We start from the raw sequence: 27,942 nt of genomic DNA, 5'->3' as shown, positions 1-27,942 counted from the left end.
CTTTACCTTGTAAACTGCTCTCTTGAGTTTTAAGTACTTCTCCACAAACACTAATTAAGCCTACTACAAAATTGATGCTTCCCTTTTCCTAATTTCTAACAAATATTTACCTGTCTTCAGAATATCTAGATTTTCCCTGCATCTAACCCTGCCTTCATTTGAGCTGTGCTTGGATAAACACGGATACCAAATTATATGAAAATAATTACAAAATATTGTAATTTTTTCATACAAGGGACATTGATTCTTTGTAAATAATACAGGTCAGAATATTTGACTTATCTCTATCTTGGGTAGGTTTTTTATTCTTACTGGTACTCATTCTAAAAGAGGCAGGAATGTGCTGCATATGTGGCATATGATTTTTTATAATTAAAAAAAAATCTCAGAATGACTTTTTTCCTGATTGAAAATGACAGTCCAAAAAAAAAAATTGCTCTTATAAAAGCTTTGCCAATCTTTTTCTTCCATTTTGTTGGCTGACATTTGAAATATTGACGTTTTTGGGGTAAAAAATTGGCTACCCCCAGTATTGGGTTACTTACGAATATTGATGAGGTTGCCCTTCATAATGATGCCGATGTTGTGGAAGTGCCAGCTGGAAAGGACTTTCTGGAAAGTGTCTTTAACTAACATGGTTACCCTCTTATCATTTAAGGAATTCTTCAGATGCTTGGAGGAGATGGCATACATTTAAAAGAAATACAGGGTTATGTCTTGCATTTGGAAATAAATGCTTCACTTGGTAGCATTTGTAGGTCATATATTTATTTTTTCTTTCCAGATTAAGCTGCCATGTGGAGATGTGCTTGGGAGGCCCATGTTTCTTTCTCTCGGGATTTCGCTGAAAGAATTTACCGTCTCAGTGCTTAGCTTGGAAGCAGTGCTTCTCAACCATGCTGCCCATCAGAATCACAGGGGAGCTTTTGAAAACTCTTATTCCCAGGCTGTACCCTAAACTGATTTCCATCAGCATCTCTGAGGCTGCGATCCAGGCATTGATATTTTTTAAAGCTCCCTTCGGCAGTTTGACTGTGCAGCCAAGGTTGAGAACCACTGCTTTAGAATAAAGTTAGAAATAGCATCTCCTCCCACTTGACTACATGTAACATTGGAGCCTAGGAGGGTTTGATTTCTTAACTATGGCTGAGTAGGATATTTTGCCACCAGTATTAGATAAAGAAGAAGTGACTTAGGGTTTAGCTAAGTTGTGAAAATACGCTAATTTGGGTAAGTACAGTTTACCATTTTGAATTCAGGATCCATCTAAACTGTTCTTCAGTGATGACATCTCGTTCCTTTCAGCGCTTTGTGAATCTCATGGTCTCAGGGACCAAAGAAACTAGGCTTTCACTTTTTCCTAGTTCTTTCATCTTTAGACTCTTCCTTGTTTCTCTTTGCTTGGAAAGCTTTGCATAAGTATGTCTTTAGACTTCTTACCCCAGAGCATTTGAGGCAGTACACCGGGATACATGAAATATGACAGGGTGGGCTGAATTAAACACAGGGTGAAATAATTAAGAAAAACATGGGAGGAGACAATGTAGAGTCAGGAATGAAGTGAAAAAGTCAGGGCCCAGTGACCTAGACATATGTCACAGGACACACCTTGAGCCAGCAGGGCATGGAGTGCATTCCTCACGTGACGTTTCTCTAGGCCAAGGTGAGTGCTGCCGCCAAGGTCTGTCTCCGTGCCTTTGAGGCTTGGTTTGGAACTTGGGACACTTGAGTTAGTGATCAGGGTGGGGGATACTCGCACGCACAGGAGGAACTGAGACATTAGGAGACTGACTTTCAACCTTCGTGTTATGTGCTCGGCCTCCTACAAGGAGTTACGTAGACATAATTTTGCTTATTCCACAACCTCTGTAGATGGCATTATCAAGCTCATTTTACAGGAAAGGACACTGAGGCTCAGAGATGCTGGATGGCCCGCCCAGGTAATCAAGCTGTGGTCAGTGGCAAAGTTCAGCTTCAAAACCAGCTGTGTCTTAGAGGACAGCCCTTCTTAAGTGGTTGCTTCTGGGTTACAGCCCTGTTCCTCATGGTTCCTGCTTATTCTCAGTAATATTAACAGAAAAAAAATTTGGGGGGTGGGTGGGACAAAGGCCATATAGCAATATTAGAAAATTGCCCATAATATTTAAACACAGGTTTTTTTTTTTAATTAAAAGTTTTCCAGTTTCTTGGGATTTTGGGGGGCAGTTTTTTCCTTCCCAGCCCATATTTCCAGGTTCCATGGGACCCTTCATGTTTTTTGTGTCCCCCACCAAACCTAGTTTGTCCCTATCAGAGGCCTGCGACATGCCCTGTTTCGGCGGATCCATCGGTCTGGCTCAGCAGCAGTGTGTGGGTGTCCCTCTTTGATTGGCCCGCCGCCCACATCTCTTCCGGCAGAGATGCTGCTGTGGCTGCCGCTTCAGTCATAGCAGATGGAAAGGCCTTTTAATTGCTACCCCATTTTAGGTTGGTTTTCCCACTCTTGGGAAATGTCACTTGTGCTGTGTTTCAGATGAAGCTGCAGGGGCAGACCCAGCTCTCCAAGCCACAGGGAGCGTCGAGCTCAGTGCCGTAGCTTGGTCTGGCATTTGACGCCGTGTCCAGGTCTCATTTCGCTAGACTTCCAAGGGAGCCCTCGTGTTAGATCCCTTGACTACAGTTTTGGCAAATGTGTTGCCTGGATTTCAGGGCCCTGTGAGTTCTTCCTACATTGACTTCATGGTTTTCTCTCCCTTTGATTTTATTACCCTTTCCTGTAGTTGTGAAATTCAAACTGCTTTAATCCCACAGTCCCCTGGATTTCCAGCTTTGCCTCCTGCCCCTCTCGCGAGGGCTCAGCGAGGCGGTGCTGCCGGGCCGGCTCTCCTACCCCTTCCAACCCTGGTACCTTCACTGCCGCCAGCCGCCCGTGCTCCTTCCTCTCACACCCCCTCCACCCACCCAGTGCCTCTGCCTGCCTTCTGCCACTCTGCCGCTCGGAGTCTGGTTTCTGGACCCAAAGCATCAGCATCAGCATCAGCGGGAAGCCCCTTAGAAATGCGGACTCTCAGGCCCCACTCCAGACCTACTGGATCAGAATCTGCATTTTCACAAGGTCCACGGGTGATCTGTGTGCGTATTCAAGTGTGAGACGCAGTGCTCTAAATCACACATCTTCTGTGGATTGTGTCCTAACTGAGGGAATAGAGTATTGGAACCCATTCATTCTGTAGGAAGAATTGGATAGAAAGATTTTTAAAAAAAATCCATTTACTCATCTTTGGGCGATACTTCTGTCACTTTCAGGGCTAGTATGTTTGGGTATAAATGGCTTTGCCTACCCATATGAGTGAAGTTGGGGCACTGGGAAAAGCTTAATTTAGTTGATGGATTGTGACCAAGGAAGGATTCCAATAGCAGCTGTCATCACTGTGTTAAAAGGAAGTGGGGGGAGTAGTTTTGTGGAAAGAATATTTGATTCAAGAGACAGTTATATTTTTCAAAGTATAAAAAATATATAAAATTGTCTTAATCTGTCCAGGTTGCTAGAACAGAAATACCACAGGTGGCGTGGCTTATAAACAATAGAAACTTACTTCCCACAGTTCTGGAGCCTGGGAGTCTGAGGCCAGGGTGCCAGCATGGTCGGGGGGTGGGTGCTCTTCCAGGCTGCAGACTTCTCACTGCCTCCTCGTGTGGCAGAAGATGGAGCTGGCTCTCTGGGGTCTGTTCTATGAGGGCACTAATCTCATTCATGAAGGCTTCACCCTCGTGATGTGATGGCCTCCCAGAAGTCCTACCTCCTGATGCCATCAACTTAGGAATTTTGGGGGACACAAACATTCAGACCAAAGTAGAAGTAGAAATGCGGTTGACCCTTGAACAACATGGGTCTGAACTGTGGAGGTCCCCTTATATGTGGATTTTTTTCAGTAATAAATACTATAATACTGCAGGATTGTGGTTGGTTGAAACCAAGGGTGCAGAATTTTGCATACGGAGCAGCCAAAGCTTGGATACTGAGGGCAGATTTTCGACTACACGGAGGGTGGGCACCCCTACTACCGTGTTGTTCAGGGGTCAGCTGTGTATACATTTTGTACCTCAAAAAGGCAACTCAGCAACAGGTTTATATAGACTAAATTAAGGGTTGGGTAGGCCAGAACACCTCTTTCTTCCTTTTTAAAGGTGTATTTCTATCCCATTTATGGAAATATTACTCAGTATGAGGGGTTTAATGATAGTTAGCACAGGTCACATCACAAGACGGAGTGACCAGTGTTTATCCCCAAGGCAAGTTTCATCATGTCTTCACACATTGGAGGCGCTACCGCTTGAGAGGTTGTGTAATAAAATGGCTGGTGTGGGACAGGGTGGGCCCCTAGCCCAGCAGAAAGGAGTGCAGTGCCATCCTGAGGGGTCAGACTGATGCATGTCTGGTCTCAGGGCCACCTCTTCTTTGATCTGTGTTAGTAGGGGTGGTATCTGTGGCTCTTCTTCTTTTTTTTCTTTCTTTTAAGTGCTCAACATCTTTAAATACCCAGCTGGTACCTCTAAATCCCCAAATTTTGAAAGAATAGGATTTGATAAGTTGTATCCATAGGATCTCTAGAACAGTTTCTCCATGGGTTAGTTACAAGAGTTTATCCCCCTCCCCCCGCCGCACACACAGAGTTGCTCACTGTGATGTAAGAGAACCTGATCTTCTGGGTAGGAAGTGATACCAGCCATCTAAAAGCAAAGGGCTAAAAAAAAATAGTTTTTCCAGATCCTGACCCAACTCTGCCTCCATGCAAAAGAATTTCCTTTCATATGAGCACTGGTTAACTGTATGCTTTAACGATGGGAAAGTTGGGTATTAGAAAGCCAGAGAGGCGTTTGTGCACATTGACTAGAAAATGGTGAGAATGTGGCACACACACACTCTCAAACGTTATTCTTATTCCTGTGAGCAGCGGGGCCTCTGTGTCAACTGGACCCTACCAAAAGCTGCAGGCCTTCAAAGTGGGCCGTCCCCACAACGAGCAGATGCTGTGGCTTGAAATAGGAATGCCTGGGCAGTGTTCCATGTCCCCTTCAGAAGCATCTTACGGTATCAAAACCTAACACCAGAAACAGATGGAAACTGGACCTCAGGTTTCAGATCTTGTTCAAAGGATGGCAGTTGCTGAATTGAAAAGTGCTAGATTTAGAAAGCCTGTAACCAGTTAAATGGATGAGGAAAATGATGAAGGGCAAGTGTTGTTATATGACGAAAGGAAAATAGAAAATTAGTGATTTTTCTTAGGAATGTATCTGTGGTAAAAAGCACTTAAATAAACATGTATATTAAGGCACATGTATGTATGACGTGTCACCATATTTAGGCCAGGTTATCTGAAATGTAGTGTCTTCTTCATAATTTGAGAATTAAGTGGTACTGGATATGCAGATATAGCAGCCCAAATTGGAATATTCCAATTTGGTTGGCAACTTTAAGTTAGCTCTAAGTTAACTAGACACTCGTTCTTGCAAATATTTGTAGGATGCATAAATACCCTTTTATTTCATTGGAAACACATAGTAGTATTAATGAGGTTTCTGTGATGACTTAGGTTATTCTTGTGGCTTTTGGTCAGCACCTTGAAAGTGAGTTATACTGGTCTGGTGCCTTTGATTGAGGGTCAGCATTCGAGTGAAGTTTTATAGGAGTCATCTGGCAGTAACTTAAAACAGCAAACTAAAACCAACATGAACTTGAATATTGCAGAAAAAATGTGGCTTATTGAGGTTGCCCATTTGTTTGATTTCAGAGCTTTGTTGTTTTGTCTTCTGATAAAACTTCTTTTCTCTGCCAGTGATGTTTTCTAAACTGTGACAGACAAAGCATTATTTTCCTGCATTGTTGGTATGGGTTCAACTATGACAGTTTCTCTATTGCAGTACTTCTCAGAGCCTTTGACAGTACTAATGTTTCCCAAGACTCTTCTAAAGTGAGATGTAAGAGGGGAGGGTATAGCTCAAGTGGTAGAACACATATTTAGCGTGCACAGAGTCCTGGGTCCAGTCTCCAGTACCTCCTCTGAAAGTAAATAAATAAACCTAATTACCTCCCCACAAAGAAAAAAAGCCTTAAAAAAACAAAGTTAAAAAAAAAATAAAGTGAGATACGATATCTGATGTTTCTTTCCCCAGCTTATTTTGTTTTATCAGCCGCCGCTCCCACCCCTACCTTTCTTTTTCTTGGATGGAGTATCATTGGGGAAGATAGTTGGGGAAATGATACTCCAGCATTTTTATATGTATTTTTTCATTTGCCATCACAGAAGTTCTGAGACGCAGAAATAATTTTGTCCTTTTTTAGAAGAGAGGGGAGCTAAGAACCACTAAAGTTCAGGTTGGCACCAGGACCCAGATTTCCTAACAGCTCACCAACCTTTTTATCTCTCTGTTGAGGCCTTTGGTTCAGGTGGGACACATTCATCACATATTGTGGGGCTGGCAGAGTAGGATTGGGGGTTATCTGGGCCATGTGCTTATCTGAGTTCCTCTGTCCTGTGGCTGGTCTTCTATAGGGGCCTTCCTCATTCTGGCAAGTTGATAATGAGGGTGAGAAAGTTAGCTCTCATGTGGTTTCCTTGAAGTAGTGGTTTAGGCAGCCCCCCTTAGGTGTGCCTTTAAGTAGGAAAGTCATCCAGACACTCAACTGTGGTTCACTTGTGTTCTGCTTCCTGATTTCCAACCGATGGAACTGTGTCATGTTTTGCTTTTTTTTATAGAAAGAAATTCAAGCCATGAGTCAGTGCAGCCATCCCAACGTAGTGACCTATTACACCTCTTTTGTGGTAAAAGATGAACTTTGGCTGGTCATGAAATTACTAAGTGGAGGTAAGTGGATTTCATCATTGTTGTTTGTTTGCTTGGTTTTTTTATTTTTCCTTTTGTGCGAGGCAGCATATTGAACAAGACTTTCTATTTGATCCCCTTACTCCTGAACTTAAAAGTTTTGTGTGGTTTATTATTTGTCAAGAGAGTAAGTCCAGACTTCTTCACACTGCTATTCAAAGCCTTTCGTAACTCACCTTAACTCCTAGAGGATCTGTGTCCTCTTCTACCCCGGCCTTCTAGGTGTGGGTGAGACTCCCTGAAGGCCTTCTGCCCTCTAATGTCTCTGTGCCGTCACCGGTGCTGCTCTGGGTGTCTGTCTGTCCTTCTCCGTGTGCTCAAGTCCTGAAAGGCCCCATCCTGTCAGCAGCCAGCCCTAACCCTTCCAAAAACTTCCCCAGTCTTTCCTCTTCACAGCCTTCATTCTTAACATTATTTAAGTAGTTAGCATCTGGCAATACAATGAGTTGTTTCAGTGCTCTTTGTGAAAGGTCGGTGGTGATGGGAATGCTCTGTAGCTGTGCTGTCCAGTTTTTGCTAGTTACATGGGGATCTGGAGCACTTGACATGTAGCTTGTGTTGCCAAGGGACTGAATTTCTATTTAATTTTAATTAGCTTATATTTAAATAACCAAAGGTGGCTGGTGGCTATGGTACTGGACAGTGGGGTTTCAGGTTGTGGACCTCGTGGTGAAAGCACATGGCGAGGGGAAGTAACTACCTCTCTAGCCTCAAATCACTGACGTTATAGAAACCGTGGGCAATTTAACTTGTAAGGCCCTTTCCCATTCCTATATTTTATTTCCTTCAATCTTTTAATGTGACTGGTAGGGAAGAATCATGATAACTGTTAATTTTCTTGAACAGTTGCTCCTTAGCTGGATCTAGTACCCGGCGATTTAGTGACCTTATTTCAGGTAATCTGGACAGCACCGTTGAATGGCAGGTGTCCTCATCCTCGTTTTTCAGGAAGTACACCAGTGCTCGAGAGAGTTAAGCATCTTGCCCGAGGCCATGCACCAAGTTACTGTCGGTGCTCTGGTTTGTGGCTGTAGGACATGCTGAAAAGCTATGCTGTGCTCCCAATATCGTCGCTGCATCTTGCGGACCCGAGCACTGGAGCTGAGGCAGCCCAAGTGATTCCATCGCCGTGCCCGGCACCCCCACGTCTCCCGTGTGTTCTCTTCGCAGGGCGTCACCGCCTGGATATCAGCTTTCTGAGGCATGCAGTATGGTTTAGGAGTGGAGGAGAAAGTTTTGTGGTGCCTGGACGAAGCCAGAGCTGGCGGAGCAGAGTTTATATTGTAGAGCTCGTTTCTATCTGCAGACCCAGTTCAGCCAAGGCTGAGTCAGGGAGCCTTTTTTTTTTTTTTTTTTTAAAGAGAAACTGTCTTGGGCCCAGCAGAGGCCCAGCAAGGAGATGAGGAGGGCAGTGAGATTGCCGCGGGTCTGCTTGTGTAGGTCTCGGTGCTGAGCCTGGGAGGGCTTAGTTCGGTTCTGTTCCCCATCTTGTCCATCCTGTTAGGCATTCTTGAGTGCTGCATCTGGTTTTTAATTAGAGGAATGGGAGGAAAAAAGAAAAAGCAAGCTGATGGAGCCAATTGCAGTGTTGCGTATCAGGGCTGCTTCTTGGTTCTGCTGAGGACGGCGCTTTATTAAGAAGATGATTTTAACCTAGTCTCTCCTTGTGGGGGGGTCCACTCACTTCAAGGAAAAGAGATTCTGGGCACCTGGGACCCTGGCTAGTCCCCACTACTCTGCTCAAGCTGAGGATTTTACTTCCCGTCTTTATTTTTATCCTAATTAACCTTTTCTACGCTTGAAAACCTCCTCCATGCCCTTTCCTAAGGACTGGATAGAAAATTTCATTGTCTTTTTAAAAGAATCCAGTTTAGTCTCCCTGGGCTTTAGGTCAGAGAAACAGGTTTTAAACAGGTTTCCACAGGTGAGAGGAAATGTGGGCAGATGTGGCCTCCTCACTTTTCTTTCAGCAGAAATGCGTATGTGCCTGCTATGGTGCATCCTTCCTTATAAGGTCAAAATAAAATGTTTCTGAAAGTATCTTTTTCTAAATGATCCAAAAGTCCAAGAGTCAATGAATAGAGAGATGTTTTGTTTCTCTCTGAGGGGGTAAATATGCATTTGTTTCTTTCTATACCATTTTATCACATCAAATCTCTTAATGAGGAGTGAGCAGCTAGTCTGGTGTAATAATAATCTCTGATGGGGAAACACAATCCTCTTAGTTAGTAAGAGAGAGCCCGGAGCCAAATTCAGGTCCTGAAGTAAGCTATTTGTTAACTCTTCAGCAATGCTGACCACCCCCCCCCCCCCGCCACCTCCACCCCATAATTATGTCTCTTAAAATGACTGGGAGGCTTGGAATATTAATTAACATGTGTTGAAACATGAATTCGCAGTGCCAAGGATACTAATCTGTTTATGGTAACAAAGTCATGTGTATCTATTTCTTTACTATAAAAGTCAGTACATCACGTATCAAGTAAATGCAAGCGAAGATTGCCTGGAGTCACAGAAAGACATCCCTGGTGATGAGCGGGGGTCTAGAGACAACATGCTTTTTTTCCTCTCCCCACACCTGTGTCTTAGAGGTTAGGGAAGAGGTATGTTTCTTTTCTCTCAGCAGTTCCCTGCTGTCATTTCCCCTGACATCCTGAACCCCCTTTTAATCTGTAACCGATTTTATATCTAGGGAAAGGGGACTAACTGTGAAGTGGCTGTGCACAGTCTTCTGGTTCCTGACCCAGAATCCCTCTCATTAAGTTCAGCTGGAAGTGTGCTTGCAAACTTGGGTTTAGTGCTTCTGATCACAGGCTGCTGTGCAATTGTTGGTATACTTTGGGAAGATTTGTGTTAAATAAGTAAGAAACGTATTTTGATGTTCTCATTTGGTTTTCTAAATAGCGAGCCCTATTCTGGAAAGATCATGAAGGTGCTTATACAGTTGTTCAAGTCTTCTGTCTGTCCACTTAGGTTCGATGTTGGACATCATAAAATACATCGTCAATCGGGGAGAACATAAGAACGGCGTTCTGGAAGAGGCAATAATAGCGACGATCCTTAAAGAGGTTTTGGAAGGCTTAGATTATCTACACAGAAATGGTCAGATTCACAGGTATGAGCTCTACAGAGATACTGAAATTCAGCTGTTGGTAGCTTTAGCCCTAGTTAGTAAAGAATATTAAGGAAACACACATTGTAGGCAGGTATTGACATATTTCTAACTTAGATAAGGCTAAATAGATGCGAAAAAAGTGCTTGAGAAAGAAACAAAGAGAATAAGTTTTGGTAAATTATATTGGTATCCTCAGGATTGGTTAGTCTGCTTCACTGAAATAAGCGCAGAATATAAAAAGTACCGAGTGAACTCATTAAACAGATCAGTTAACATACCACCCTTGAAGTATATTCATTTGAACTGGATAGCATCTCTGACTTTCTGATACAGGCAGGAATGTTCCAGACATTTAGTATGTTAATTATGTTTGACATGATGGTGAAAGCAAGGAGAAGGCACTCATTTCGTCTCTCTTGTGACACGAGATGCTAATCCTTGAAGTAGCCAAACAGCACCGAGTGTGAGTGCCTCATGTTTCAAATGGGCTCGTGTTACTTGGGCTCTTAGGAGTGACTGCAAGGAAATAGCCGTTTACCAGTAATACTAATGCTGTAATTCCCCGAGCCTGAACTGCAAGTGAACTGTATATTCAATGGTGTCTACTGTATCTTTCAATAATTAGAAAGTATATTACTTTAGAAATCAAACTTATAAATTATAAGTTGTCATTTTTCTGAAGTGTTACGACTGCTCAGCACAGCTTCTATATTGTGAAGAGATACAGAATATTCTACTTAGTATCTATAATCAGTCTCTCCCCAAGAGGAGAGATTGATCGAACCCATGGTTTATGAAGCTGACTGGATTGATTTCGAATTGCGCCGCAGAAAAATTTAAGCGGAAATAGAACAGTTTTACGCAGACAGGGCTCTAACTCCTGATAAAATGGTAGTATTGTGAGTATGTGGACAATTTGTAACTCTAACATAAAGGATCTACTCACTATTGTTTTTATTGAATCTAGATAATGACATCACATAAAAATGACTAAAATCCTAACCATTTTCCAGGAGCAAGCTATAAAATCACAATGTGCCCTTATAGCTTTTTAAATCTATATGGTTTTAATATTTATAAAATAATAATTATGTCAAACAGCTACATTGCATGATATGATGTTTTAAAATCTCTGAGTGAATTATGCAATATAGTATTAGTACTCCACAACTCATTCTGCATTTTTTTTCTAATAGGGATTTGAAAGCTGGTAATATTCTTCTGGGTGAGGATGGCTCAGTACAAATAGCAGGTAAAGCTGACAAAGATAAAACATTATTTGTTTAGAGATGTGTTACAGTTTCAGAGAATGTAGAATCATTCTTCAGGAATGAATAAATGCATGTAATCTGTTTTGTTTTTGTATTGAACTATAGTTGGTGTACAGTATAGTGAGTCACAATTTTAAAAGGGTATATTTCATTTGCAGTTATCATAAAATATTGGTTATAGTCCCATATTGTACAGTGTATATCCTTGTAGCTTATTTTATGTGTAATAGTTTGTCCCTCCTAATCCCCTACCCCAATACTGTCCCTCTCCTCTGCCCTCTCCCCGCTGGTAACCACTAGTTTGTTTTCTATATCTGTGATGTTCACAAGTTTGTTTTATTTTTTAGATTCCACATATAATGATACCATGTAGTATTTGTCTTTCTCTGTCTGACTTATTTCACTAAGCATAATACCCTCCAAGTCTATCCATGTTGCTGCTAATGACAAAATTTCTCTTTGTTTATGAGTAGTATTCCATTGTGTGTGTGTGTGTGTGTGTGTGTGTGTGTGTGTGTGTGTGTGTGTGTGTGTGTTTATCCACAGACACCACTGTATCTGGGCCGCCCTGTTACAGAATGTTTGGGTCTGAGGTATAACATGTTTTCCCATTGTGTTGACAGATCTCTGTCAGATCATCCTATAATACTGCTATTTTAGAGCATGGCCTATTAATAAAGAACAATTTTTACTTTTAATTTAATTTAATTTTTTTTACCTTCCAGATTGAATAATGGTGATATTTATGTAACTGCAAGAAGCACTTTTGAGAGCTTTGGCATGAGTTTGAAAATTTAAAACCTTATACATATTAATTTTAAACCTTTTATTTCTCAAGAGGTGGTTGAAAGAATTGTAAACTCAAAATCTAAGGCTTATTTGCTCTTAAAAATCTGACTCTCCCTGGCGGATCTTGACAGCTGGTGGGCATGGAGCTGCAGTTAGGGTCAAACGAGTGAGCGCATCAGACTGAAGGCTTCTATGTTCCGAACCTCTCCTTTTGTTAATGTCCTAGAATAACCTGAAAGGTCTGGGATAAATGGAGCCACGTCCATATCAACTCTTGTTTTACCCCCTGTCCGTGAAGGTCTGTCTCAGCCATCCCTGCTTTGGGCTTTTTGGGCTGGACAGTCCTTTCCTGTCCTGAACTAACTTTGTCACCTCAGATGTTTAGCCTTCTGGCTTGCAGGCATTAAATATTAATAGTAGCCCATCCTAGCAACATCCTTGGTAAAAATCACCAATCTGGCTTGTGTTGAAAAAATGAAGTTTGCCCCAGATGTTTAACATCCCGATATTTGTATGGGGAAACATTTGAGTTGAAGTGGAAGAGTCCTGCCTTCCGGCACAGGTTTAGAGTCTTTGCAGATCTAGTTACTAGAACGAAGTTGATCACAGTCTTTTCCAGTCTTGTTTCTAGACAAATCTGAGGATCTGGGGTTATTGTTAGAAATGTGAGAGTTTAGCAGAAAACAGACACACCCCCAACACAAGGGATAAGCCTTGAGCCACCTCTCTGATTCACTGTTTGCGCCTCTGTAGGTGCCAGAGGACCTGTCAGGTGGTGCCCTGGCTGGTGTGCCGAGCACGGTGCTGTCCTTAGGCTCTGTGTTTAGTTAGGTTCACTTAAGAGCACCTTTATTTAGGGTTTGTTTTTTTTTTTTTGGCTTTGTTTTTAATAGGAGAGAAAGATGTTTTGAAAATAAGAAAGGAAAACTGAGAATTTGTTTCACATCAAATATTTCTTCCTTAGAGAACTAATAATGGCAATGGTTTTTCTTTTTTATTAGCCCTCCCCTTTGAAAAGATAAATTTAGTCAAGTTTAAGACTGGGGATGCACTCAGTGTGTCAGTTAAGCACAAAGGCTTTGGAATCAAGCGGACCTGATTCAATGCCCACTGTGCTACGTGGGGCGAATTATTGGATCTCTAAGCCTCAGTTTCCCCATCTGTGAGATGGTGATGATAAGGCCTGTCATTCAGGAAGACACTGATTTCCTGCACAGCTATTGAAACGTAGGATTCAGGCCCTTGTAAGTGCAGTGTGTTTTGGGGAGTTGCAGCGTTCTATGTGGAGCGGAGAAGCCAGTTTGCAATCAGGCAGTATTTCTATTTAGGCATTCTTGTTAAACTGTCTATAAAGATCCCCAAAGAAAGGACCTTAATCTTTAAGACTCCAGTGAATTGATATGGATTTTTAATTTTAAATACCTAATTCTGTATTCGTAATTCTGTCATCTCTGTTTTAAAGATGTCTTTCAGATTGTATAACCTTCATATATCATGAGACCTGCATCATCCCCTGTTTATAGGGTTGTTGCAATTAGAAAATCAATGTTAGAAATGCTTAGTGCAACACCTAACATGGGCAGTAGACCGAAACAGACATCATAAACTTATTTTTCGAAGCACTGTTTGCAAAAGATTGGAAACAATCTAGGTGTCCCAGTTAAGCATAGTGTATGGAACATCTGCATTATGCAAGACCCACCAGCTGTAATGGAGAATGGAAAGTTCTCTGTACACTGACATGAAAAAAAAAATCACCAGGCTGCATGGTTAAGGTGAAATACAATGTGTATAATTTGCCACTTTTTGTGAAAAATGGGAAGAGATAATCTATGTTTGTACAAAGAAACATTAGAAGGATTATGACGGTGAGGGTGGGGGTGGACTGGTTAGTATACACCTTTTATAACATTCTGAATTTTTTTTAAACATTTTTTATTGATTTATAATCATTTTACAACATTCTGAATTTTGAACCATGTTAAAGTCTAACCCACTAAAACAAATGAAAGGAAATGACTCAAACTAAATGAACTCTCGACAAGTCAAAGCCATTTTTAAGCCTTTTATTACAGAAGGTATCAAACACAGCCTAAAGCAGAGAAGAGTACGGAGTCCTCGCCTGGCTTCAGGACTCATCAGTCTTTGGCCAATTCTATCTCTCTCGTTTTTCTTACATCTTTTTATTGAAGTATAATTCATTTACAATGTTGTGTTAGTTTCTGGTGTACAGCCTAGTGATTCAGTTATATATATACATATTCTTTTTCATATTCTTTTTCATTACAGACTACTACAACATATTGAATAGAGTTCCCTGTGCTATACAGTAGGACCTTGTTGTGTATCTATGCCGTATATAGTAGTTTGTATCCGCTGATCCCAAACTTAGGCCAATTCTTGATCCATCTGTCTTCCCCCTCCCTGTTCTGCCGGCTCTCAGCAGTATTGATGCTGACTTTTGTCCTTGAGCCGTCTGAGTTAGTGCCTTATGTTGGTGTGTCTTGTTCTTCCTCCAGCGAGCGGCCCATATCCCTCAGGCTGGGGGCAGTATGAAGAAGAGGCTTCAGCTAAACAAATAACAACTGAAAAACTTTGTAGACAAAAGCTTCACATCACCCAGCACCAGAGAGTCTAGCTGCTAAGAAGACAATCTGTGGGATCAGCTGGCTTGGTTGAAATTCCCAGGTCACCGCTCAAGCTCTGGGACCTCGGTCAGGTTGCTCAACCTCAAGACTCAGTGTCCTTAAAGGGAGATAACCTCATCTTTTTTTTATGAAATCAAATGAGGTTCATCGTACCCAGGGATCTTATGATAGTGGCTGGTGCATAATAGGCACCCAGAAAATGTCAGCAGGCGCTGTACTGCGGCAGCTGTGGCTGGTGCCAAGGCTGCTCCTGTTACTGTTAGTACTGTTACTGCTGCTACTACTGCTCTGCCGTTACTCCGACTGACCTTGACTCTCCCTTGTGCTGCCTGGAGATCACATGTACCTCAAATTTGTCTTGCAAGAGGTTCAGCTCTGAGGGGCCTTAGGAGTTATAAAAAGGGAATACTTATTAATTATGCAACTTGGAAGCTAACTTGTCATTAATCTTGCTCTAAGCTGATAAAAAAAAAGTACAATGAATTTTCTCTGTTTTGTGATGGAATGATCATTTCTCACTCAGAGGATCAGGACAGCAGCAGACTGCCTTTGAAATGCGAAGGCAGGTCCGCCCCTGGCTTACTCTGCTACCTGGTCCTCTGCCAGTCACTCCATCCATCATGCTTGTCAGATTAATGACCCGAGCCCTTTCTCTGGGCCTTCGGGAGCATGTCTTCCTTTTCTTCTCAATTGGGATCCCCCAGAGGCAGGGTTTCCTGACTTTCTGTCTCCCTCTCAGGTCTGTGGGTTTTTCCTCACTGTGGGTAGTGGTGGGGACTGTCACCCAGCACGTGGGTGCACAGTGGGGGCTGCTGGGTTCAGGAGGGCACATGCGGAAAGCCGCCACGTGGGCTGTTGCGAAGATTAAATGAGTCAGTGTCTAAAGTGCTCAGAACAGTGCTTGGCGCATGGTTAGGGCTCTGTGTCCGGCCCCTCCGGGCTTTCCTTGGTGTCCTCTTTGTGTATGCGACTTGCTGCCTGTGGAATGACATGAGCTGGAATGATCGTTTCCCGGCGAATGATGATGGGTTATTAGGCATCTGACTGTGCATTTTCTACATCTTGGAGCGATAGCTTTCTAAAATTCACATTTAATTCTTTCTAGATCCTCTGACCTGAGCATAGCATTGAATTCACAGAGGCTTTAAAATTTAAGTGGTTTTGGTTTTAACTCTAGAATAAGATCATTGCTTTAAAAAACCTTTGTAGTGTTTCCTTGAAATACCTAGATGGTACTACTCTCTGTTTTCTAGGAGTTTGCTTTCTTGGTCAGGCAGTGGGCCACTGCCCAACTGAAGAGGACGAGGCGTCCTCAGGTGTTCTGGGGGCGTCTGTGGTATGTGAAATCGGGGAGGCAGGTGGGAGAGTTGAGAGTAGACTCACAGCAGCAGAGCTAGACTGTCTCGTTGTCACTGTTGTATTTGGACAAATAATACATTGCTTCTCCTCAGACTTTGTCCTCTCTTCCCTTGACATCTTTCTGCTCTTGGGGCTCCGTTTTTTGAAATAAAATGTAAGCAGGGGAGACGTTGCATTTATTTCTTTGAATGTAAAGTGTATTTGTTTACCTTGAGAGTATTATTATGAGGACTGGATTCAAAAAAGAGTATTTTTGCCGTCCTATTAAGAAACATACAGTTTTTATTTAGAAAATCACTCTGCCATAGATATTTATTCCCTTCCTCAGAACTTTTTTTTTATTAGAAAAGGGAAAATTTTGAGGCTATGTTCAGACCAGCAGAAACTCTTGCCTTATGATAATACATCCAACAAATGTGGTGAATAAGGTTGATACGCCCTATTTCCAATAGTACCCATTCTGTGGGAATTATATGCACTTTTATTGACCGTGGCTCTGAAACCAGGGCCTGTTGTGTATGGAGTGTTCCCTGTGCGCCAGGCCCGGTTCCGCGTGCTGAGTGCGCGGTGACTGGCTCCACCTCCCCGCGGCCGCACGGGAAGGTGCTACCATCACATCCATGCTACACGCTGGAAGCTGAGGGAGGGAGAGGAGTGAGCCGCCTGGCTCACCTGTAGAATAACAGGTGGGGTCAGGCTTCAGGTCTGGGCAGTCTGGCTCCAGAGCCTGTGACCCCACGTCTGTGGGATTTCCAGGAGGAGGGTCCTAAATCTGGATTTGGATGATCTCAGTTTCGGATGGAAGACCAAGAGTCATCACTGGTGCTTCTCCATTTCTGCGTAAATCGGTTCTTTTGGGGGCCGGGGAACATATTCAGCACCTTTCCCCTCTTAGTTCCTGCAGGTTGAGACACAGCATCACTGATAAGGTTTGGGGGGATAGGAGAAGCCATCAGTTTGGACGTCATTTGATGTAGAATTCAGCGCTGTGGTCACACCACACTCTTTTCAGACTAGAGAACTGCAGGTTTGATGTCGTGAATTCAAACCTGAGGACTGCCTACTCAGGGTTTAAAAGAAACACTACTTCTTACCATGTGTTCTGTGCTCAGAAAAGCCCGTATATGTGGCTTCCTGAGGATAGACTTGGAGAGGATGCCTTGGTGAGTGTAATGGTTTTTGCTGCAGTGTGTGAGAGAAGGCGTGGCTAATTGAATGTCATGCTCTTCCCACGGCCTGGCTTCTCATTTTCCAATGTGATGCTCTGTCATACATCGTCAGGAAGAGCTGAGTGCTTTGTCTGGCGAGCAGCTAAGCCTGTTTGTCTGGGAGGAGTGAGAGACGCTACTCTAAAATAGAAATGCATGTAAAACCGGTCCCTTTGGGGTGGTCGCTACTAATATATTTTTTCTTAGGATTCTTTTCAATAGTGACCATTCTTAATCTACTCTAAAAGTCTTGATTTTAAAACGTTTGATTTCTGAAGAACTTTCTGTAAACATACGATTGCATTATATAAGGTTAGAGTTCATGCTTCTTCTCACTTACTTTTAACTTTTTGGTATGTGTGTGTGTGTGTGAATGTGAATTTCCCATCCCGAGTCTTTCATAACAGAAATGAAATCTGGTACCTAGCTGACTAAGGCAGCCTGGAACTTGTGAAAGTGATCGTCACATCTGTCTCGGTGTACCTGAGCCCATTCAGGTCAAGCTCATGTCCCAGGTGTTCCACCGTCGGAGGCACCTTGGTGTGACTTTGTGTATCATCTCTCTTTTCAGGGAGAGGTGTTTTGTCCTGAGTCAGCCTTTGAATACATTTTCAGCTTCAGTCAGCTTCTTGAACACTGAAAACCCCTATGACTAAAACTTCTGCCAGGAAAACTTGCAACTAGATTTAACTTGCTTCCAGTACTCAGATATTCTTCTCAAGGAGCCAGAGGAAGGTTTTGCAGGGTGGTGGAGTTTTTATACCTGTAGCTGCTGGATTCTTTTGTGTTCCTTCTGCGTTCTTTGGCTCTGGTAACATGAACTTTAATGGCGGGGGTAGGGGGTGGGGAGTATTTCTCATGTCGTAGGGAAGAGAGGCTGCTGCTTCGAGCAGGGTAGTGTGGGCTCCCTGTGTGCACCTTCCCCTGTGGGCAGCCTCTAATTAGTGTCAGAAATCTCTGAAAGCCTCTGAGGCATCCAGATCAGGAAATGATAATGTCACCTTATTTTTGGGTGCTTCAGCCTAGAGCGTGGGCTCTGACCCTAGACTTCTGTGGGTCCAATCCTGGTGCTGCTCCTTCTAGCCCGTAACCGAGTTACTTAACCTCACTGTGCCTCAGTTTCCACATCTATGCAATGGGAAAATATTAGAGGGTTAAAGGGCTTAACACATTCCATTTTAGAATTAGTTAGCTTGTAATTGCTTTTGTATTGAAGTGGAGGTCGTGCCCTTTAATCATTTAGGGTGATCACAGGAGGTGGCTAAGGAGGCGGGGCTGTGGGCACGCCACCTGACCGCCTGCCATTTCATCTTGCTCTCCCTCTTTCTTTGCCCCATCAGTATCCCCAGCATCACCAGAGTGAAAAATCTACAATGCACGTCTGACCATCTGATGCCCTGGCATAATGTTTACAACAGTTGCTGATGGAATAAAGCCCCAGCTCCCTAATACAGCATATGAGGTTCCTGTCTGTTGTTCTAGTCTCCTCCACCCGTGCTTTCTGCTTCACTTCCTTGCCATCCCTCGTCTTTACTTGGCTCACTTCTTCTCTTTCCCGACTCAAATCAGGGCATTCTTTCCTTGAGAAACCCTTTCCCACTCTTTCCTCTACCAGCCCCACCCTCACGGTGTTAAGCACCTTACCCTGGTGGCTTGAAATTGCCCATTATAGAGTCCAACTAGACAGCCTATTACCCAGTGCTGAGATTGGGTCTCCATGTCCCCTTCTTCCCTCCAGACTGAATACTTATCAGCCGTAGAAACTCCACGGTGTTCATCTCAAACACCCTGCAGCAGTGCTGGCACGTGACAAGTTTTCACGAACTCTTGGCCAGTGTGATCCGAACTGTGTTGGCAGGTTCTGCACGCGTGTGTTTCCGTCAGCGATGGGGGTGTGTACGGACGTCAGAGCTGGACGTTCCAACACACAAGAGTGGATGAGCTTCACAGGGAGGAAGGGGAGAATAATGCAAATACTTAGGCATGCATACTCATGCATATTTTTAAGGCTAAAAATAGCTTTTCACAAACATTTTCCATCTCTGATTTTAGGCAAGCTCCACCTTAGCCAGCTAGCCATGACATGATTAAAAAAGTTAAGGAAGGGTAGAAGCAAAGAACCCAAATTAGGAGACAGTGGCACACTCAGAAAATAGAATACGATGTAAGTTAAAGTCCTTTGGGGTGGGTGGAGTATAAAGTGCTTTTTTGTGAACCAAAATATGTTTTGAGTTCCAGGAAGTTGATCATTATGTGAATTATGTTTTAACAAATTATGGCAAAATTCTCATTTATTCATTTCCCGGAGGGGTATTTATTAAGTAAGGACAACAAATTAATGTGGCCTCCTGAATTCGGCGATCTTGACAGATGGTAACATTGAGTGAACCCTCTAGCGTGAGCCATGGATACAGTCAGTTCTGGAAACTTAGGTTTCCATGCCATCTGCACACCATCGGGGAAAAATACTTAGGGAGAGTTTCAGCCCCTTTCCATACTTTAACAGCTGCTAGCAGTTGTTTGAGCAGCAGTCTAAGGAAATCTCCCTGGGTGAACCCCACTGGGGGGAAGCATTTGCTCTGTGCTCCTGCTGGAATTTTTCTTCAGCTGCAGTGGGACAGGGCTGAGCCTCAAGGAGAGGTGTAGGAGGACCTGAGGCAGACGAGCCTCAACCTTCCTCCTCTCTCCCTCCTTCCCTCTTCCTTCCTCCCTCCCTTCCTCCCTTCCTTCCTGCTTTCCTGCCTTTAAGGGCCTGCAACTGTCATTATGATTTTTTTTTTAATTGAATATGGTTGATTTACAGTGTTGTGTTAGTTCCTGGTATACAATATAGTGATTTAGTCATACATGTATATATTCTTTTTTATTATAGGTTATTACAAACTGTTGAATATCTTTCCCTATGCTAGACAGTAGGACCTTGCTGTTGCACTGTCATTATTAAATTTTATTCATTACCACAAGCTGGGTAAAACAAAGAGCTTCTTAGACCAAGAGCGGAGTAGTTCAGCTCATTTCTTCGCTGGATCACTTTTTTTTTTCATTGACTTTTTGTTTCCCAGAACCTCCAGTTCTTAAAACAAAAATGAACCTCCCCTGGTAAAAAGGTGATCATTAAGTGTTTGGGTTCAGTGCCTCTTTAAGCAGTGAGTCCATGGATGTTTATTGAGCATTTACTGTGGCACAGTCTCTGAGCTGATCTGTGGTCAGCAATGGAGACATCGTGTTTACTGTACTGAGGTTTACAGTTCAGGTGAAACAGACAGCTCTCAACAGTTGCTATAAAATTTGATTTAAAAAATCTGTAAGTGGAGAGGAGTGCATATTCCCAAGGCATCTAAGTTAGCCACGCAATGTCTAGATTAATAGGTTGTCCTGGGAAGAAATCTTAAATATGTATTGTAAATATGAATGATTTGGGACTAGATGTTTTGATTGATAACATCTTAGAAGTTACTGCATATATCATATGTAGAGTAGAGATTTTTAGGAAATCTAAATAGATTTAACATATATTTACACTCTGTGAAATGTAATTTGACACTTGATTTCAGAGTACACTTGAGAACACAGTAGCCAAGGATTATGCAGGCCCCTGGCTCACTAACGTACCCTGTACCCTCCACCAAGTTCTTTGCTGGCCGTGTGGCACCTATAAAATGAGATTCTTAGGCTCTCAGGTTTCCTTTCAACTCTAAAAATCATATAACTGCAACACAGAAGAGCTCCATAGCCCTCACGCTCCCCAACAAGCTGCCCTTCCACAGTTTTCCCTGCTGCTTTTAGTGGCAGCTCCATCCTTCTACTGAATAAGCTAGAAATCCATCCTTCGTGACCCTTCTCCTTCTCTTAAACTCTGTGTCCTGTCCAGTTTGTCAGCAAATCCCATAGTGAACCATGACTCACCATCTCCCCCGCGGTCATCCAAGCTACCAAATCCGTTAGCTCTTGCCTGAATAATTACTGTAGCCTCCTAAGAGGTCCTCTTCTTCTGCCCTGGCCCCTGTGTACTCAGTTCTCTGTATGGCATCTGGAGTGATGCTGTTAAAGAAAGTCAGCTTGTATCATGGCTCTACTGAAGACCCTCCAATGCCTTTACATCTCAGTCCAAATCCTAATGGTGGCCCACTGGGCCTTTCAAGATTTGGCTCCTCATTGTCTTGTTGACCTCATTTCCTACGCCTTCCTCTCCCTCACTCCCCTCCAGTCAAATTGGCTTCCTTGCCATTCATGCTCCTGCCTCAGGGCCTTTGCATAGTCTTCTCCCTCTCTCTTGGAATACTCTTCTCAGTACTCACATGTCTCTTCAGCAAGGCTTCTGTGGATGGCATCCTGCCGCACCCTGCCCCAGACTCCGCATCCCCTGATCTGTTTTCCATTATTGCACACATCAATGGGCTCTATAACAGTGGTTCTCAAGGTGGGATCCTAGATCAGCAGCCTCAACATCACCTAAGGAGCTTGAAAAAAATGCAAATTCTTGTGCCCTTCTGTCCCCAGTTTCTGCCGAATCAGAAACCCTGGAGGTAGGGCCTGGCAATCAGGATGTTAAGCAGCCCTCCAGGTGCTGATGCACCGTAAAGTGTGAGAACCACTGCTGTGGATTGTGCTTCCTCGTTTTATTATCTGCATTTACCTCTCCTCCCCACCCCCGCCCCAGCTTAAAGGTCAGCTCCGTGAAGGCAGTGGTTTCTATTCTGTGGTCCCAGAGTTTAGAATGGAAATGGCACTCAGTAGGAAGTTGGTAAATAGAGATTGAATGAACTAAGGGCTATATGACTGTGTAGTAAAACTTTGAAGACTACTGAGCAACAGAGTTAAACGTGTGTTCCTCATTTTTTAGAGACTTCTCAGTGTTAGGAGTTTTAAACGTGAGGTTTTCTTTATCGCAGACTTAAAAACCTGCGGATTCTTTGAAGACAGTGTTATCCCCGACTCATCCTTCTGGAAACTTCGTGGAAATGATGTAAATTGTTGCTTTAAATACTATGGCAACGGGAATTGTGCTATTTTAATCATCTCCCATTGGGACCATCTCTTGAAGACTGTGCAGATGGGTCATTCTGGTTTATTGGAAGCTTCTGGTAGTAGAGCTAGTTGAGTGGAGATTTGTATGAAGAAGACCACTGGGAGGTATATGAATATTGCATTGGAAATTTAGACTCGTTAATATTTGATCTAAGTTGCCTGCGCCTGTCTTTGCGGATCTGGCCGGCTGGGAGCCCTCAGTGCCGGCAGAGCCTGCCTTCAGCTTGGGAAGTGATAATGCTGGTGGAATAGGCCTGCCTGGTGTTTTGCATGCTCTGCTGTCAGTTCGGCACTGTCGGCCTTACAGATGAGGGGACTGAGGACTGCAGAGTGACTGTGGCCTTGTTTGAGGTTGTTCTAAAGGTTGTAAAGGCCAATCACTCTCAGGTCCCCTCCGACTTCACTTTTGGTCCCTAGCTCGCTTCCTTGACATCAGGCTCCCCACCTCTCCCCTATTTGCTTCTTCACGTTATGTCTTTTGACAGTTGGGCTGTTGGGGCTCCGTTTTCTCAGCTGTAAAATAAGGCAGGTTGACAAGATGTTCTCTGAGGACCTATCTTGCATGAGAATGTTCGAGTGTCCCTTCATTAGCTTCAGTCACCAGACATTCTCAGACTTGCTCAAAAGTATGCAAATCAGAGGGTGGTGTTGGGCCTGACGGGAGAGTAAGCCGAGTATCTGTCCTGTGGCTGCTTTCACCAGAGCATCTTTGAGATCATCCCTCCCTCCCTGAACTGGGGAGCCAGGAAACAATGGATTTAGGATTTGCAGATTTTCTGTGCTTTTCCTTTGTCCACTGTAATGATCATATTTGATGGAAAGCTGACCCCTGGTGGGCTCTTGGTCATGTCTATTGTTGGACTTGAGGAAGCCTGCTCTTGCCCGATACCTTTAGCACAGCTGGCCTGGGTCTACTGCTCTGGTCTTCCTGGCTCCCTTCCCTGCTGCTGCTGCCCCCACTGGGTGTGGCCTCTGGCTCCTCTTCTCACCAGAAGTTCACCTGCTTTGAGGATGCTTCTGTGGCTCTGGCCTAGATGGGCAGGTTTCCAGGGGTTTGCCACTGTCTTAAACTAGTGTTCTCCTTCACGCTGGGGCTGATTGACTGTGAGTCAACTGAACTGTGAGCCTGAGGTGAACTGGCATCAGCCACCACTTACCTTCCTGTCTTCTTGTCTCTCTAAAGCCTGTATTGTCTTGGTTGTGAAGATGGCTGAGGGGTTGGGGAGGGCTGGCAGCTTGTGTAGCCTTTGTGTTTTCACCAAGAAACCTTCTGTTGAATTTTTAAAATAATTTGTCTGTGTCATTGTGAATTGATGTTGATTCAATGTACAAAGTGCAACAAGTGCTCCCTTATAAGTAGAAACATAGACGTTTGAAGGAAACCTTTTGATGGCCATTTTGAGTCTACTGACATGAGACACCGATCATGGGAAGATTTGTTTCTTTGTGTGTGTGTGTGCTTTTTTTTTTGGTTTTGAAAGGTGAAAGTCTACCTTTAGGAAATTAAAAAAAATTTTTTTTTCTGTCAAAACAGGCTGTGAAATTGTCATTCTCTGGTGTTTCAAAGATGGTCAGGATGCTTCTTGCTCATTAATAGACGGAAAACATGGGTTTGTCCAGAGCAGCTGAGAAGCGCCCCCCTAGGGCCCAGTGTCTGGAAATATAACAGATTGTATTTTGTGATCGTGAATGCCCTAGACACTGCTGTGTGCGCGCGGGGAGCAGCCTGTAGGGCCAGGCGAGGCCCAGGAGCCCCATTTGCTTGTGGGAAAGGATAAATAGAATTGAAAACGAGAAGCCTGATTCAGGGAAAGGAGATTGAGTGGAAAACGAGAGTTTCAGAAAACTCTTCGGTTCTGTCTGGTCACTCTTGGGGTCCCTCCCTCTGGAGCAGTACAGGTGGTGTGTCCCACTCCGTAGTGAGGTGGTGTGTGAGTAACTGATTACTAATAGCAGATAAGGTGCTAGCACGTTTGTTACTGACTTGCTTAAAAGATGAGCGGATTAAATCAGTGTTATCACTTGAATGATGTAATGCCGTCACCCTCACATAATTACATCTCAGAGGTCTCGGGGTGGGGGGGAAGGGATCAGCGTTACAGGTATCTGTGCCGAGGCTGATGCTCACTGCAGCCCGTCTCCTCTGTGCCGGGGAACCTCCGTGAGCAGCTGTTACAGACTGACTGTTAATGAGTATTATGATTACAAATTATGTAAATGTATTTTCAAAGATTCTGTACAAATCTGAGTATTCCCACAGAGGTGTGCCGCGTGTGTGAATTCGTCCTGCTTGACGCCCTGGCATCACTGGGTCAGACAGTTCTGTGTGGGACGTGACTGTCATTTTTAGTGCTGCCCTTGTGCTTAACTTGTCATAAGACACGTGAACGTGCAACCAGCTGTTTTCATGCTGCTCTCTTTCCACTAATGTGGTTCTCTGCACCCAAGAGGTGAATGAGCCCGCTGTACTTTGAGGCCCTCCGCTCACACTGAACCGTGCTGGAGCACCTGGGAGGAAGGCGGTGCGCTCGCGCAGTGCTTCCCTGACTTGACTGGGCATCAGGTCAGCGGGGGCTCTTGCTACAGTGCAGGTTCTGACTCACTGGGGTCTGTGTTGGGACCCAAGGTTCTGCATGTCTCAGAAGCTCCCAGGTGATGCTAATGCATCTGATCTGTGATCTCACTTTGAGAAGCAAGGATCTAGACCAGAATGTTGAAGATACTTCTGTCTCCTATTTTCCTAGAAGTGCATTGTTCTGATCTGGAACATTTATGTAAGCGTAGCTCCAAACAGAAGCTATTGGCCAAAAAGTGAATTAGGCTCTTCTTGCAGTATGCTTTTTTTTTCCCCCTTGAGATGCCTGTGTATTTATTTGTTTTGATTTGTGCCCCTGGCATTAAAAGCCATGCTTAATACTGGCACTGTTTAAAACTCCAAAATGGCACTGTGTGCTAAATTGCTTTCTTGCTGATTTTTCCCAAGTCCATTTGGGGATTATAACGACTTTGGCCTCTGACGCAATGGTTAACCCTTAGCAGTCAGGAAGTATGAATGAACATGGCTGGACTGTGGGGAAGGACAGAGGATTGCAAGGATTAAGCCATTGGGTACAAATACCTGAGTGCGTGACTGGCAGGGGAGGAGGCAGTACGGAGAGTTAACGATCTCACACATTAGTCTGGGGCTTTTGGCTCCGGGCTTAGTGCAGAAGCCCAGGGGTATCAAGGGGTCATGGGCTCTTTCCTGCATTCTGCTGTGCACCCAGGGGCTGCTCTTGCTCCCAGCATCACGTCCTCCTGTGACGTGTCCCTGACAGTCAGGGGAGTAGGAGGAAAGGAACCTCGTAGGGAGGTTCTTGTATTCAGGCAGAAAATTTTCCCACAAGGGCCTGCACCATATTCCCCTTGAATCTCCTGGGCCAGGTCTAGGGCAGCCCCTCAGACCATTCACTCACACCATGATTGGCTGAGATCTGTATGATTGACCCCGCTGGGCCCCACACACCAAATCAGGATGCTGGTGGAGAGTGGGGTATGGATGTTGGGTAGGCAGCCAACAGTGTGTGCTGCTAAGGACTGCTGTTGAGAATCTGCTGCTACGTATTCTACGTGTTTTCTGTGCCTCCCATTTTATAGCTTGTGGAACTGTTGCTCAAAGAAGTAATGAGCAGGGAGTGCATTTGGAATCACATGCAGGCTTTCTCAAATCGAAGGGTGGAAATGTGGCTCCTTCCTACTCACCGTGTCCTCCCTCGATGCCTCTCCTCTTCCCTGTGGTTTCGGGGATCATCGATGGAGACTCAGTGGAAACGGTCAGGACCCCATGGGGAGCCTCTGAACGGGGGCCGCATAGCCCACACTGAGTGCGTCACTCTTTGCCTCTTGATAGTTACGTTCACGAAACACCACTGATAGGATAGTAAGAAGACATCTCCTCTGAACGAAGTGGCATTGTTTCAAGGCGGAAGCGAGCCCATTGAGTGTTGTCATCCACTGTTAGGTTGCCACGTCCTGCCTTGGCCCCCTGGGCTACGGGCTCTGCTTCTTGCTTTGGGTTCAGCCGAGCTCCGTGTAGGTCCCTGGAGGAGCTGCGTCCACCTGGAGGGCTTGAGGGTCCCCTCTGCCACCTCCCAGTCAGTGCTGCCCTGCACTCTCTCCTGCCAGGGTTCCAGGGCTTCCCAGCAGGCCCGAGGGGATATCCCCCCCATCTGCCCTCAATCTCGGCTCTTACTGCCTGGAGGTCTGATGACTCTCTGAAGACCGCAAGCCTCCAGCAGAGTGAAAAGTTGTTCCTATTGAATTTAAAAGCAAGCAAGAAACAAGCAGAGAAATTGGTAGAAAACGCTGGGTTTAATTATGCATTTAAAAAATCAAATTGAGAAACAGTGATTAGGTCAGTGAAAAAAGCTAAAAGCACTGTGCTCAAGGATATGATAATTGGATATATTGGACTGCATTGCGATCAGAAGGAAACTCCTGGAAGCCTTTGGCTTCCACATAATGGAGAATTATGGCCGGGTCTGGGCTGCCTTCTTATCCTTCAGATGCCTTGTGGGGAAAGAGAGTGTGCCCAGGCAGGGGCTGGCTGGGCACACTCTGTCTGTATGGCAGGTGGAGGAGGCAAGCCCCTGGTTCTGTAATTGCCTAAGCCTTCCCTTACCCTGGCCTGTGTTTTTCCTCTCTCGCCAAAAAAATCAGGGGGAGGAAAGGGCACCTTGGAATTCCCAGCAAACAGAAATTGGCACCTTTACATAATTCTTCGGTTCGTGTTGTTGAGGTCATGTAATAATCTCTTGATTTAAATTAATACCGTATTTTCCCATGTTGGCTCTCACTCAAAGGCCAGCCTTGTGTCTGGATTAAAGCTCTGTAAGCCCTGTGGAGGCTACACCCACGCTGGCTGGGGGCGGTTGTGCCTGCCCCATGCTTCCTGAGTGGATGCAGGGTGCTGCACCACTGACACATAGAAAAACAACATAAAAAGCACTGAATACGTCATTTAAAATGAAACAGCTATTTATACTGTACCTAACAATTAAGAAAATATTTGCTTCTGTTTTATACCCATTCTGATAGTTGGCATAATTGAACTCATAATGTGCTTCTTTGTCTGTCTCTTTATTCATCCAACATTGGCGGGAAACCTCTGGGACTCAAGAAAGCCGGATGCTGGCAGCCCCGAAAGTGTTCCTGGGTGTTTATCACCACACTTCAGTTTTGCCAGGAAAGCCTTGAGTCTCTCATGAGAAAAAAGACTGGGAATCAAACCAAATGGTGAAGGGATTGTTTTTAATGATACAAACATGACATTTAGGATTAACCAGAGAAACTCAAACGAGTTTTTCTGTGTTGGGTAATCATAGCTTGATCTTTACTCAGGGACGAGCTTAGGAGTTGTGCAGTGTTAACCCCATTATTCCTTTTTGTAGTTCTTTTTCTGTGTGGAAGAATCCACTGAATTTTCCCCCAAAAGAAGCCTGGGGCTGTGTGGCTAAAACTCCTCTGTGAAGGCCTGTGGATTTTAGTCTGACCTTCACAAACTTACCGTGTGGTCATTGGCAAGTCATTTAATAGTTTTCATTCCTTTCTCTTTTTCAATTCCAGGACCCACTGAGTTATCACATTTTCTTAAGAACTGGTCTAATCCTTTGCTTTTACAG

The 27,942-nt window shown here is 44.1% G+C and overlaps 1 protein-coding gene across 2 annotated transcripts in view; it reads left to right on the top strand.

The window, feature by feature from the left end:
* The window catches only part of STK39 (serine/threonine kinase 39), a 254,238-nt gene that overhangs the window by 61,570 nt on the left and 164,726 nt on the right, over nt 1-27,942 (top strand). For both annotated transcript variants that reach the window (XM_072961102.1, XM_072961103.1), the window contains exons 3-5: nt 6,738-6,846; nt 9,838-9,979; nt 11,176-11,231. In XM_072961102.1, coding sequence (XP_072817203.1) covers nt 6,738-6,846; nt 9,838-9,979; nt 11,176-11,231 — 307 coding nt within the window. The remainder of the gene's footprint in view (nt 1-6,737; nt 6,847-9,837; nt 9,980-11,175; nt 11,232-27,942) is intronic.

This window comes from Vicugna pacos, chromosome 5, assembly GCF_048564905.1.
Source record: "Vicugna pacos chromosome 5, VicPac4, whole genome shotgun sequence".
NCBI classification, from domain to species: domain Eukaryota; kingdom Metazoa; phylum Chordata; class Mammalia; order Artiodactyla; family Camelidae; genus Vicugna; species Vicugna pacos.
The sequence above is the reverse complement of the archived record's forward strand: the minus strand, read 5'-3'. Positions and strand labels throughout refer to the sequence as shown.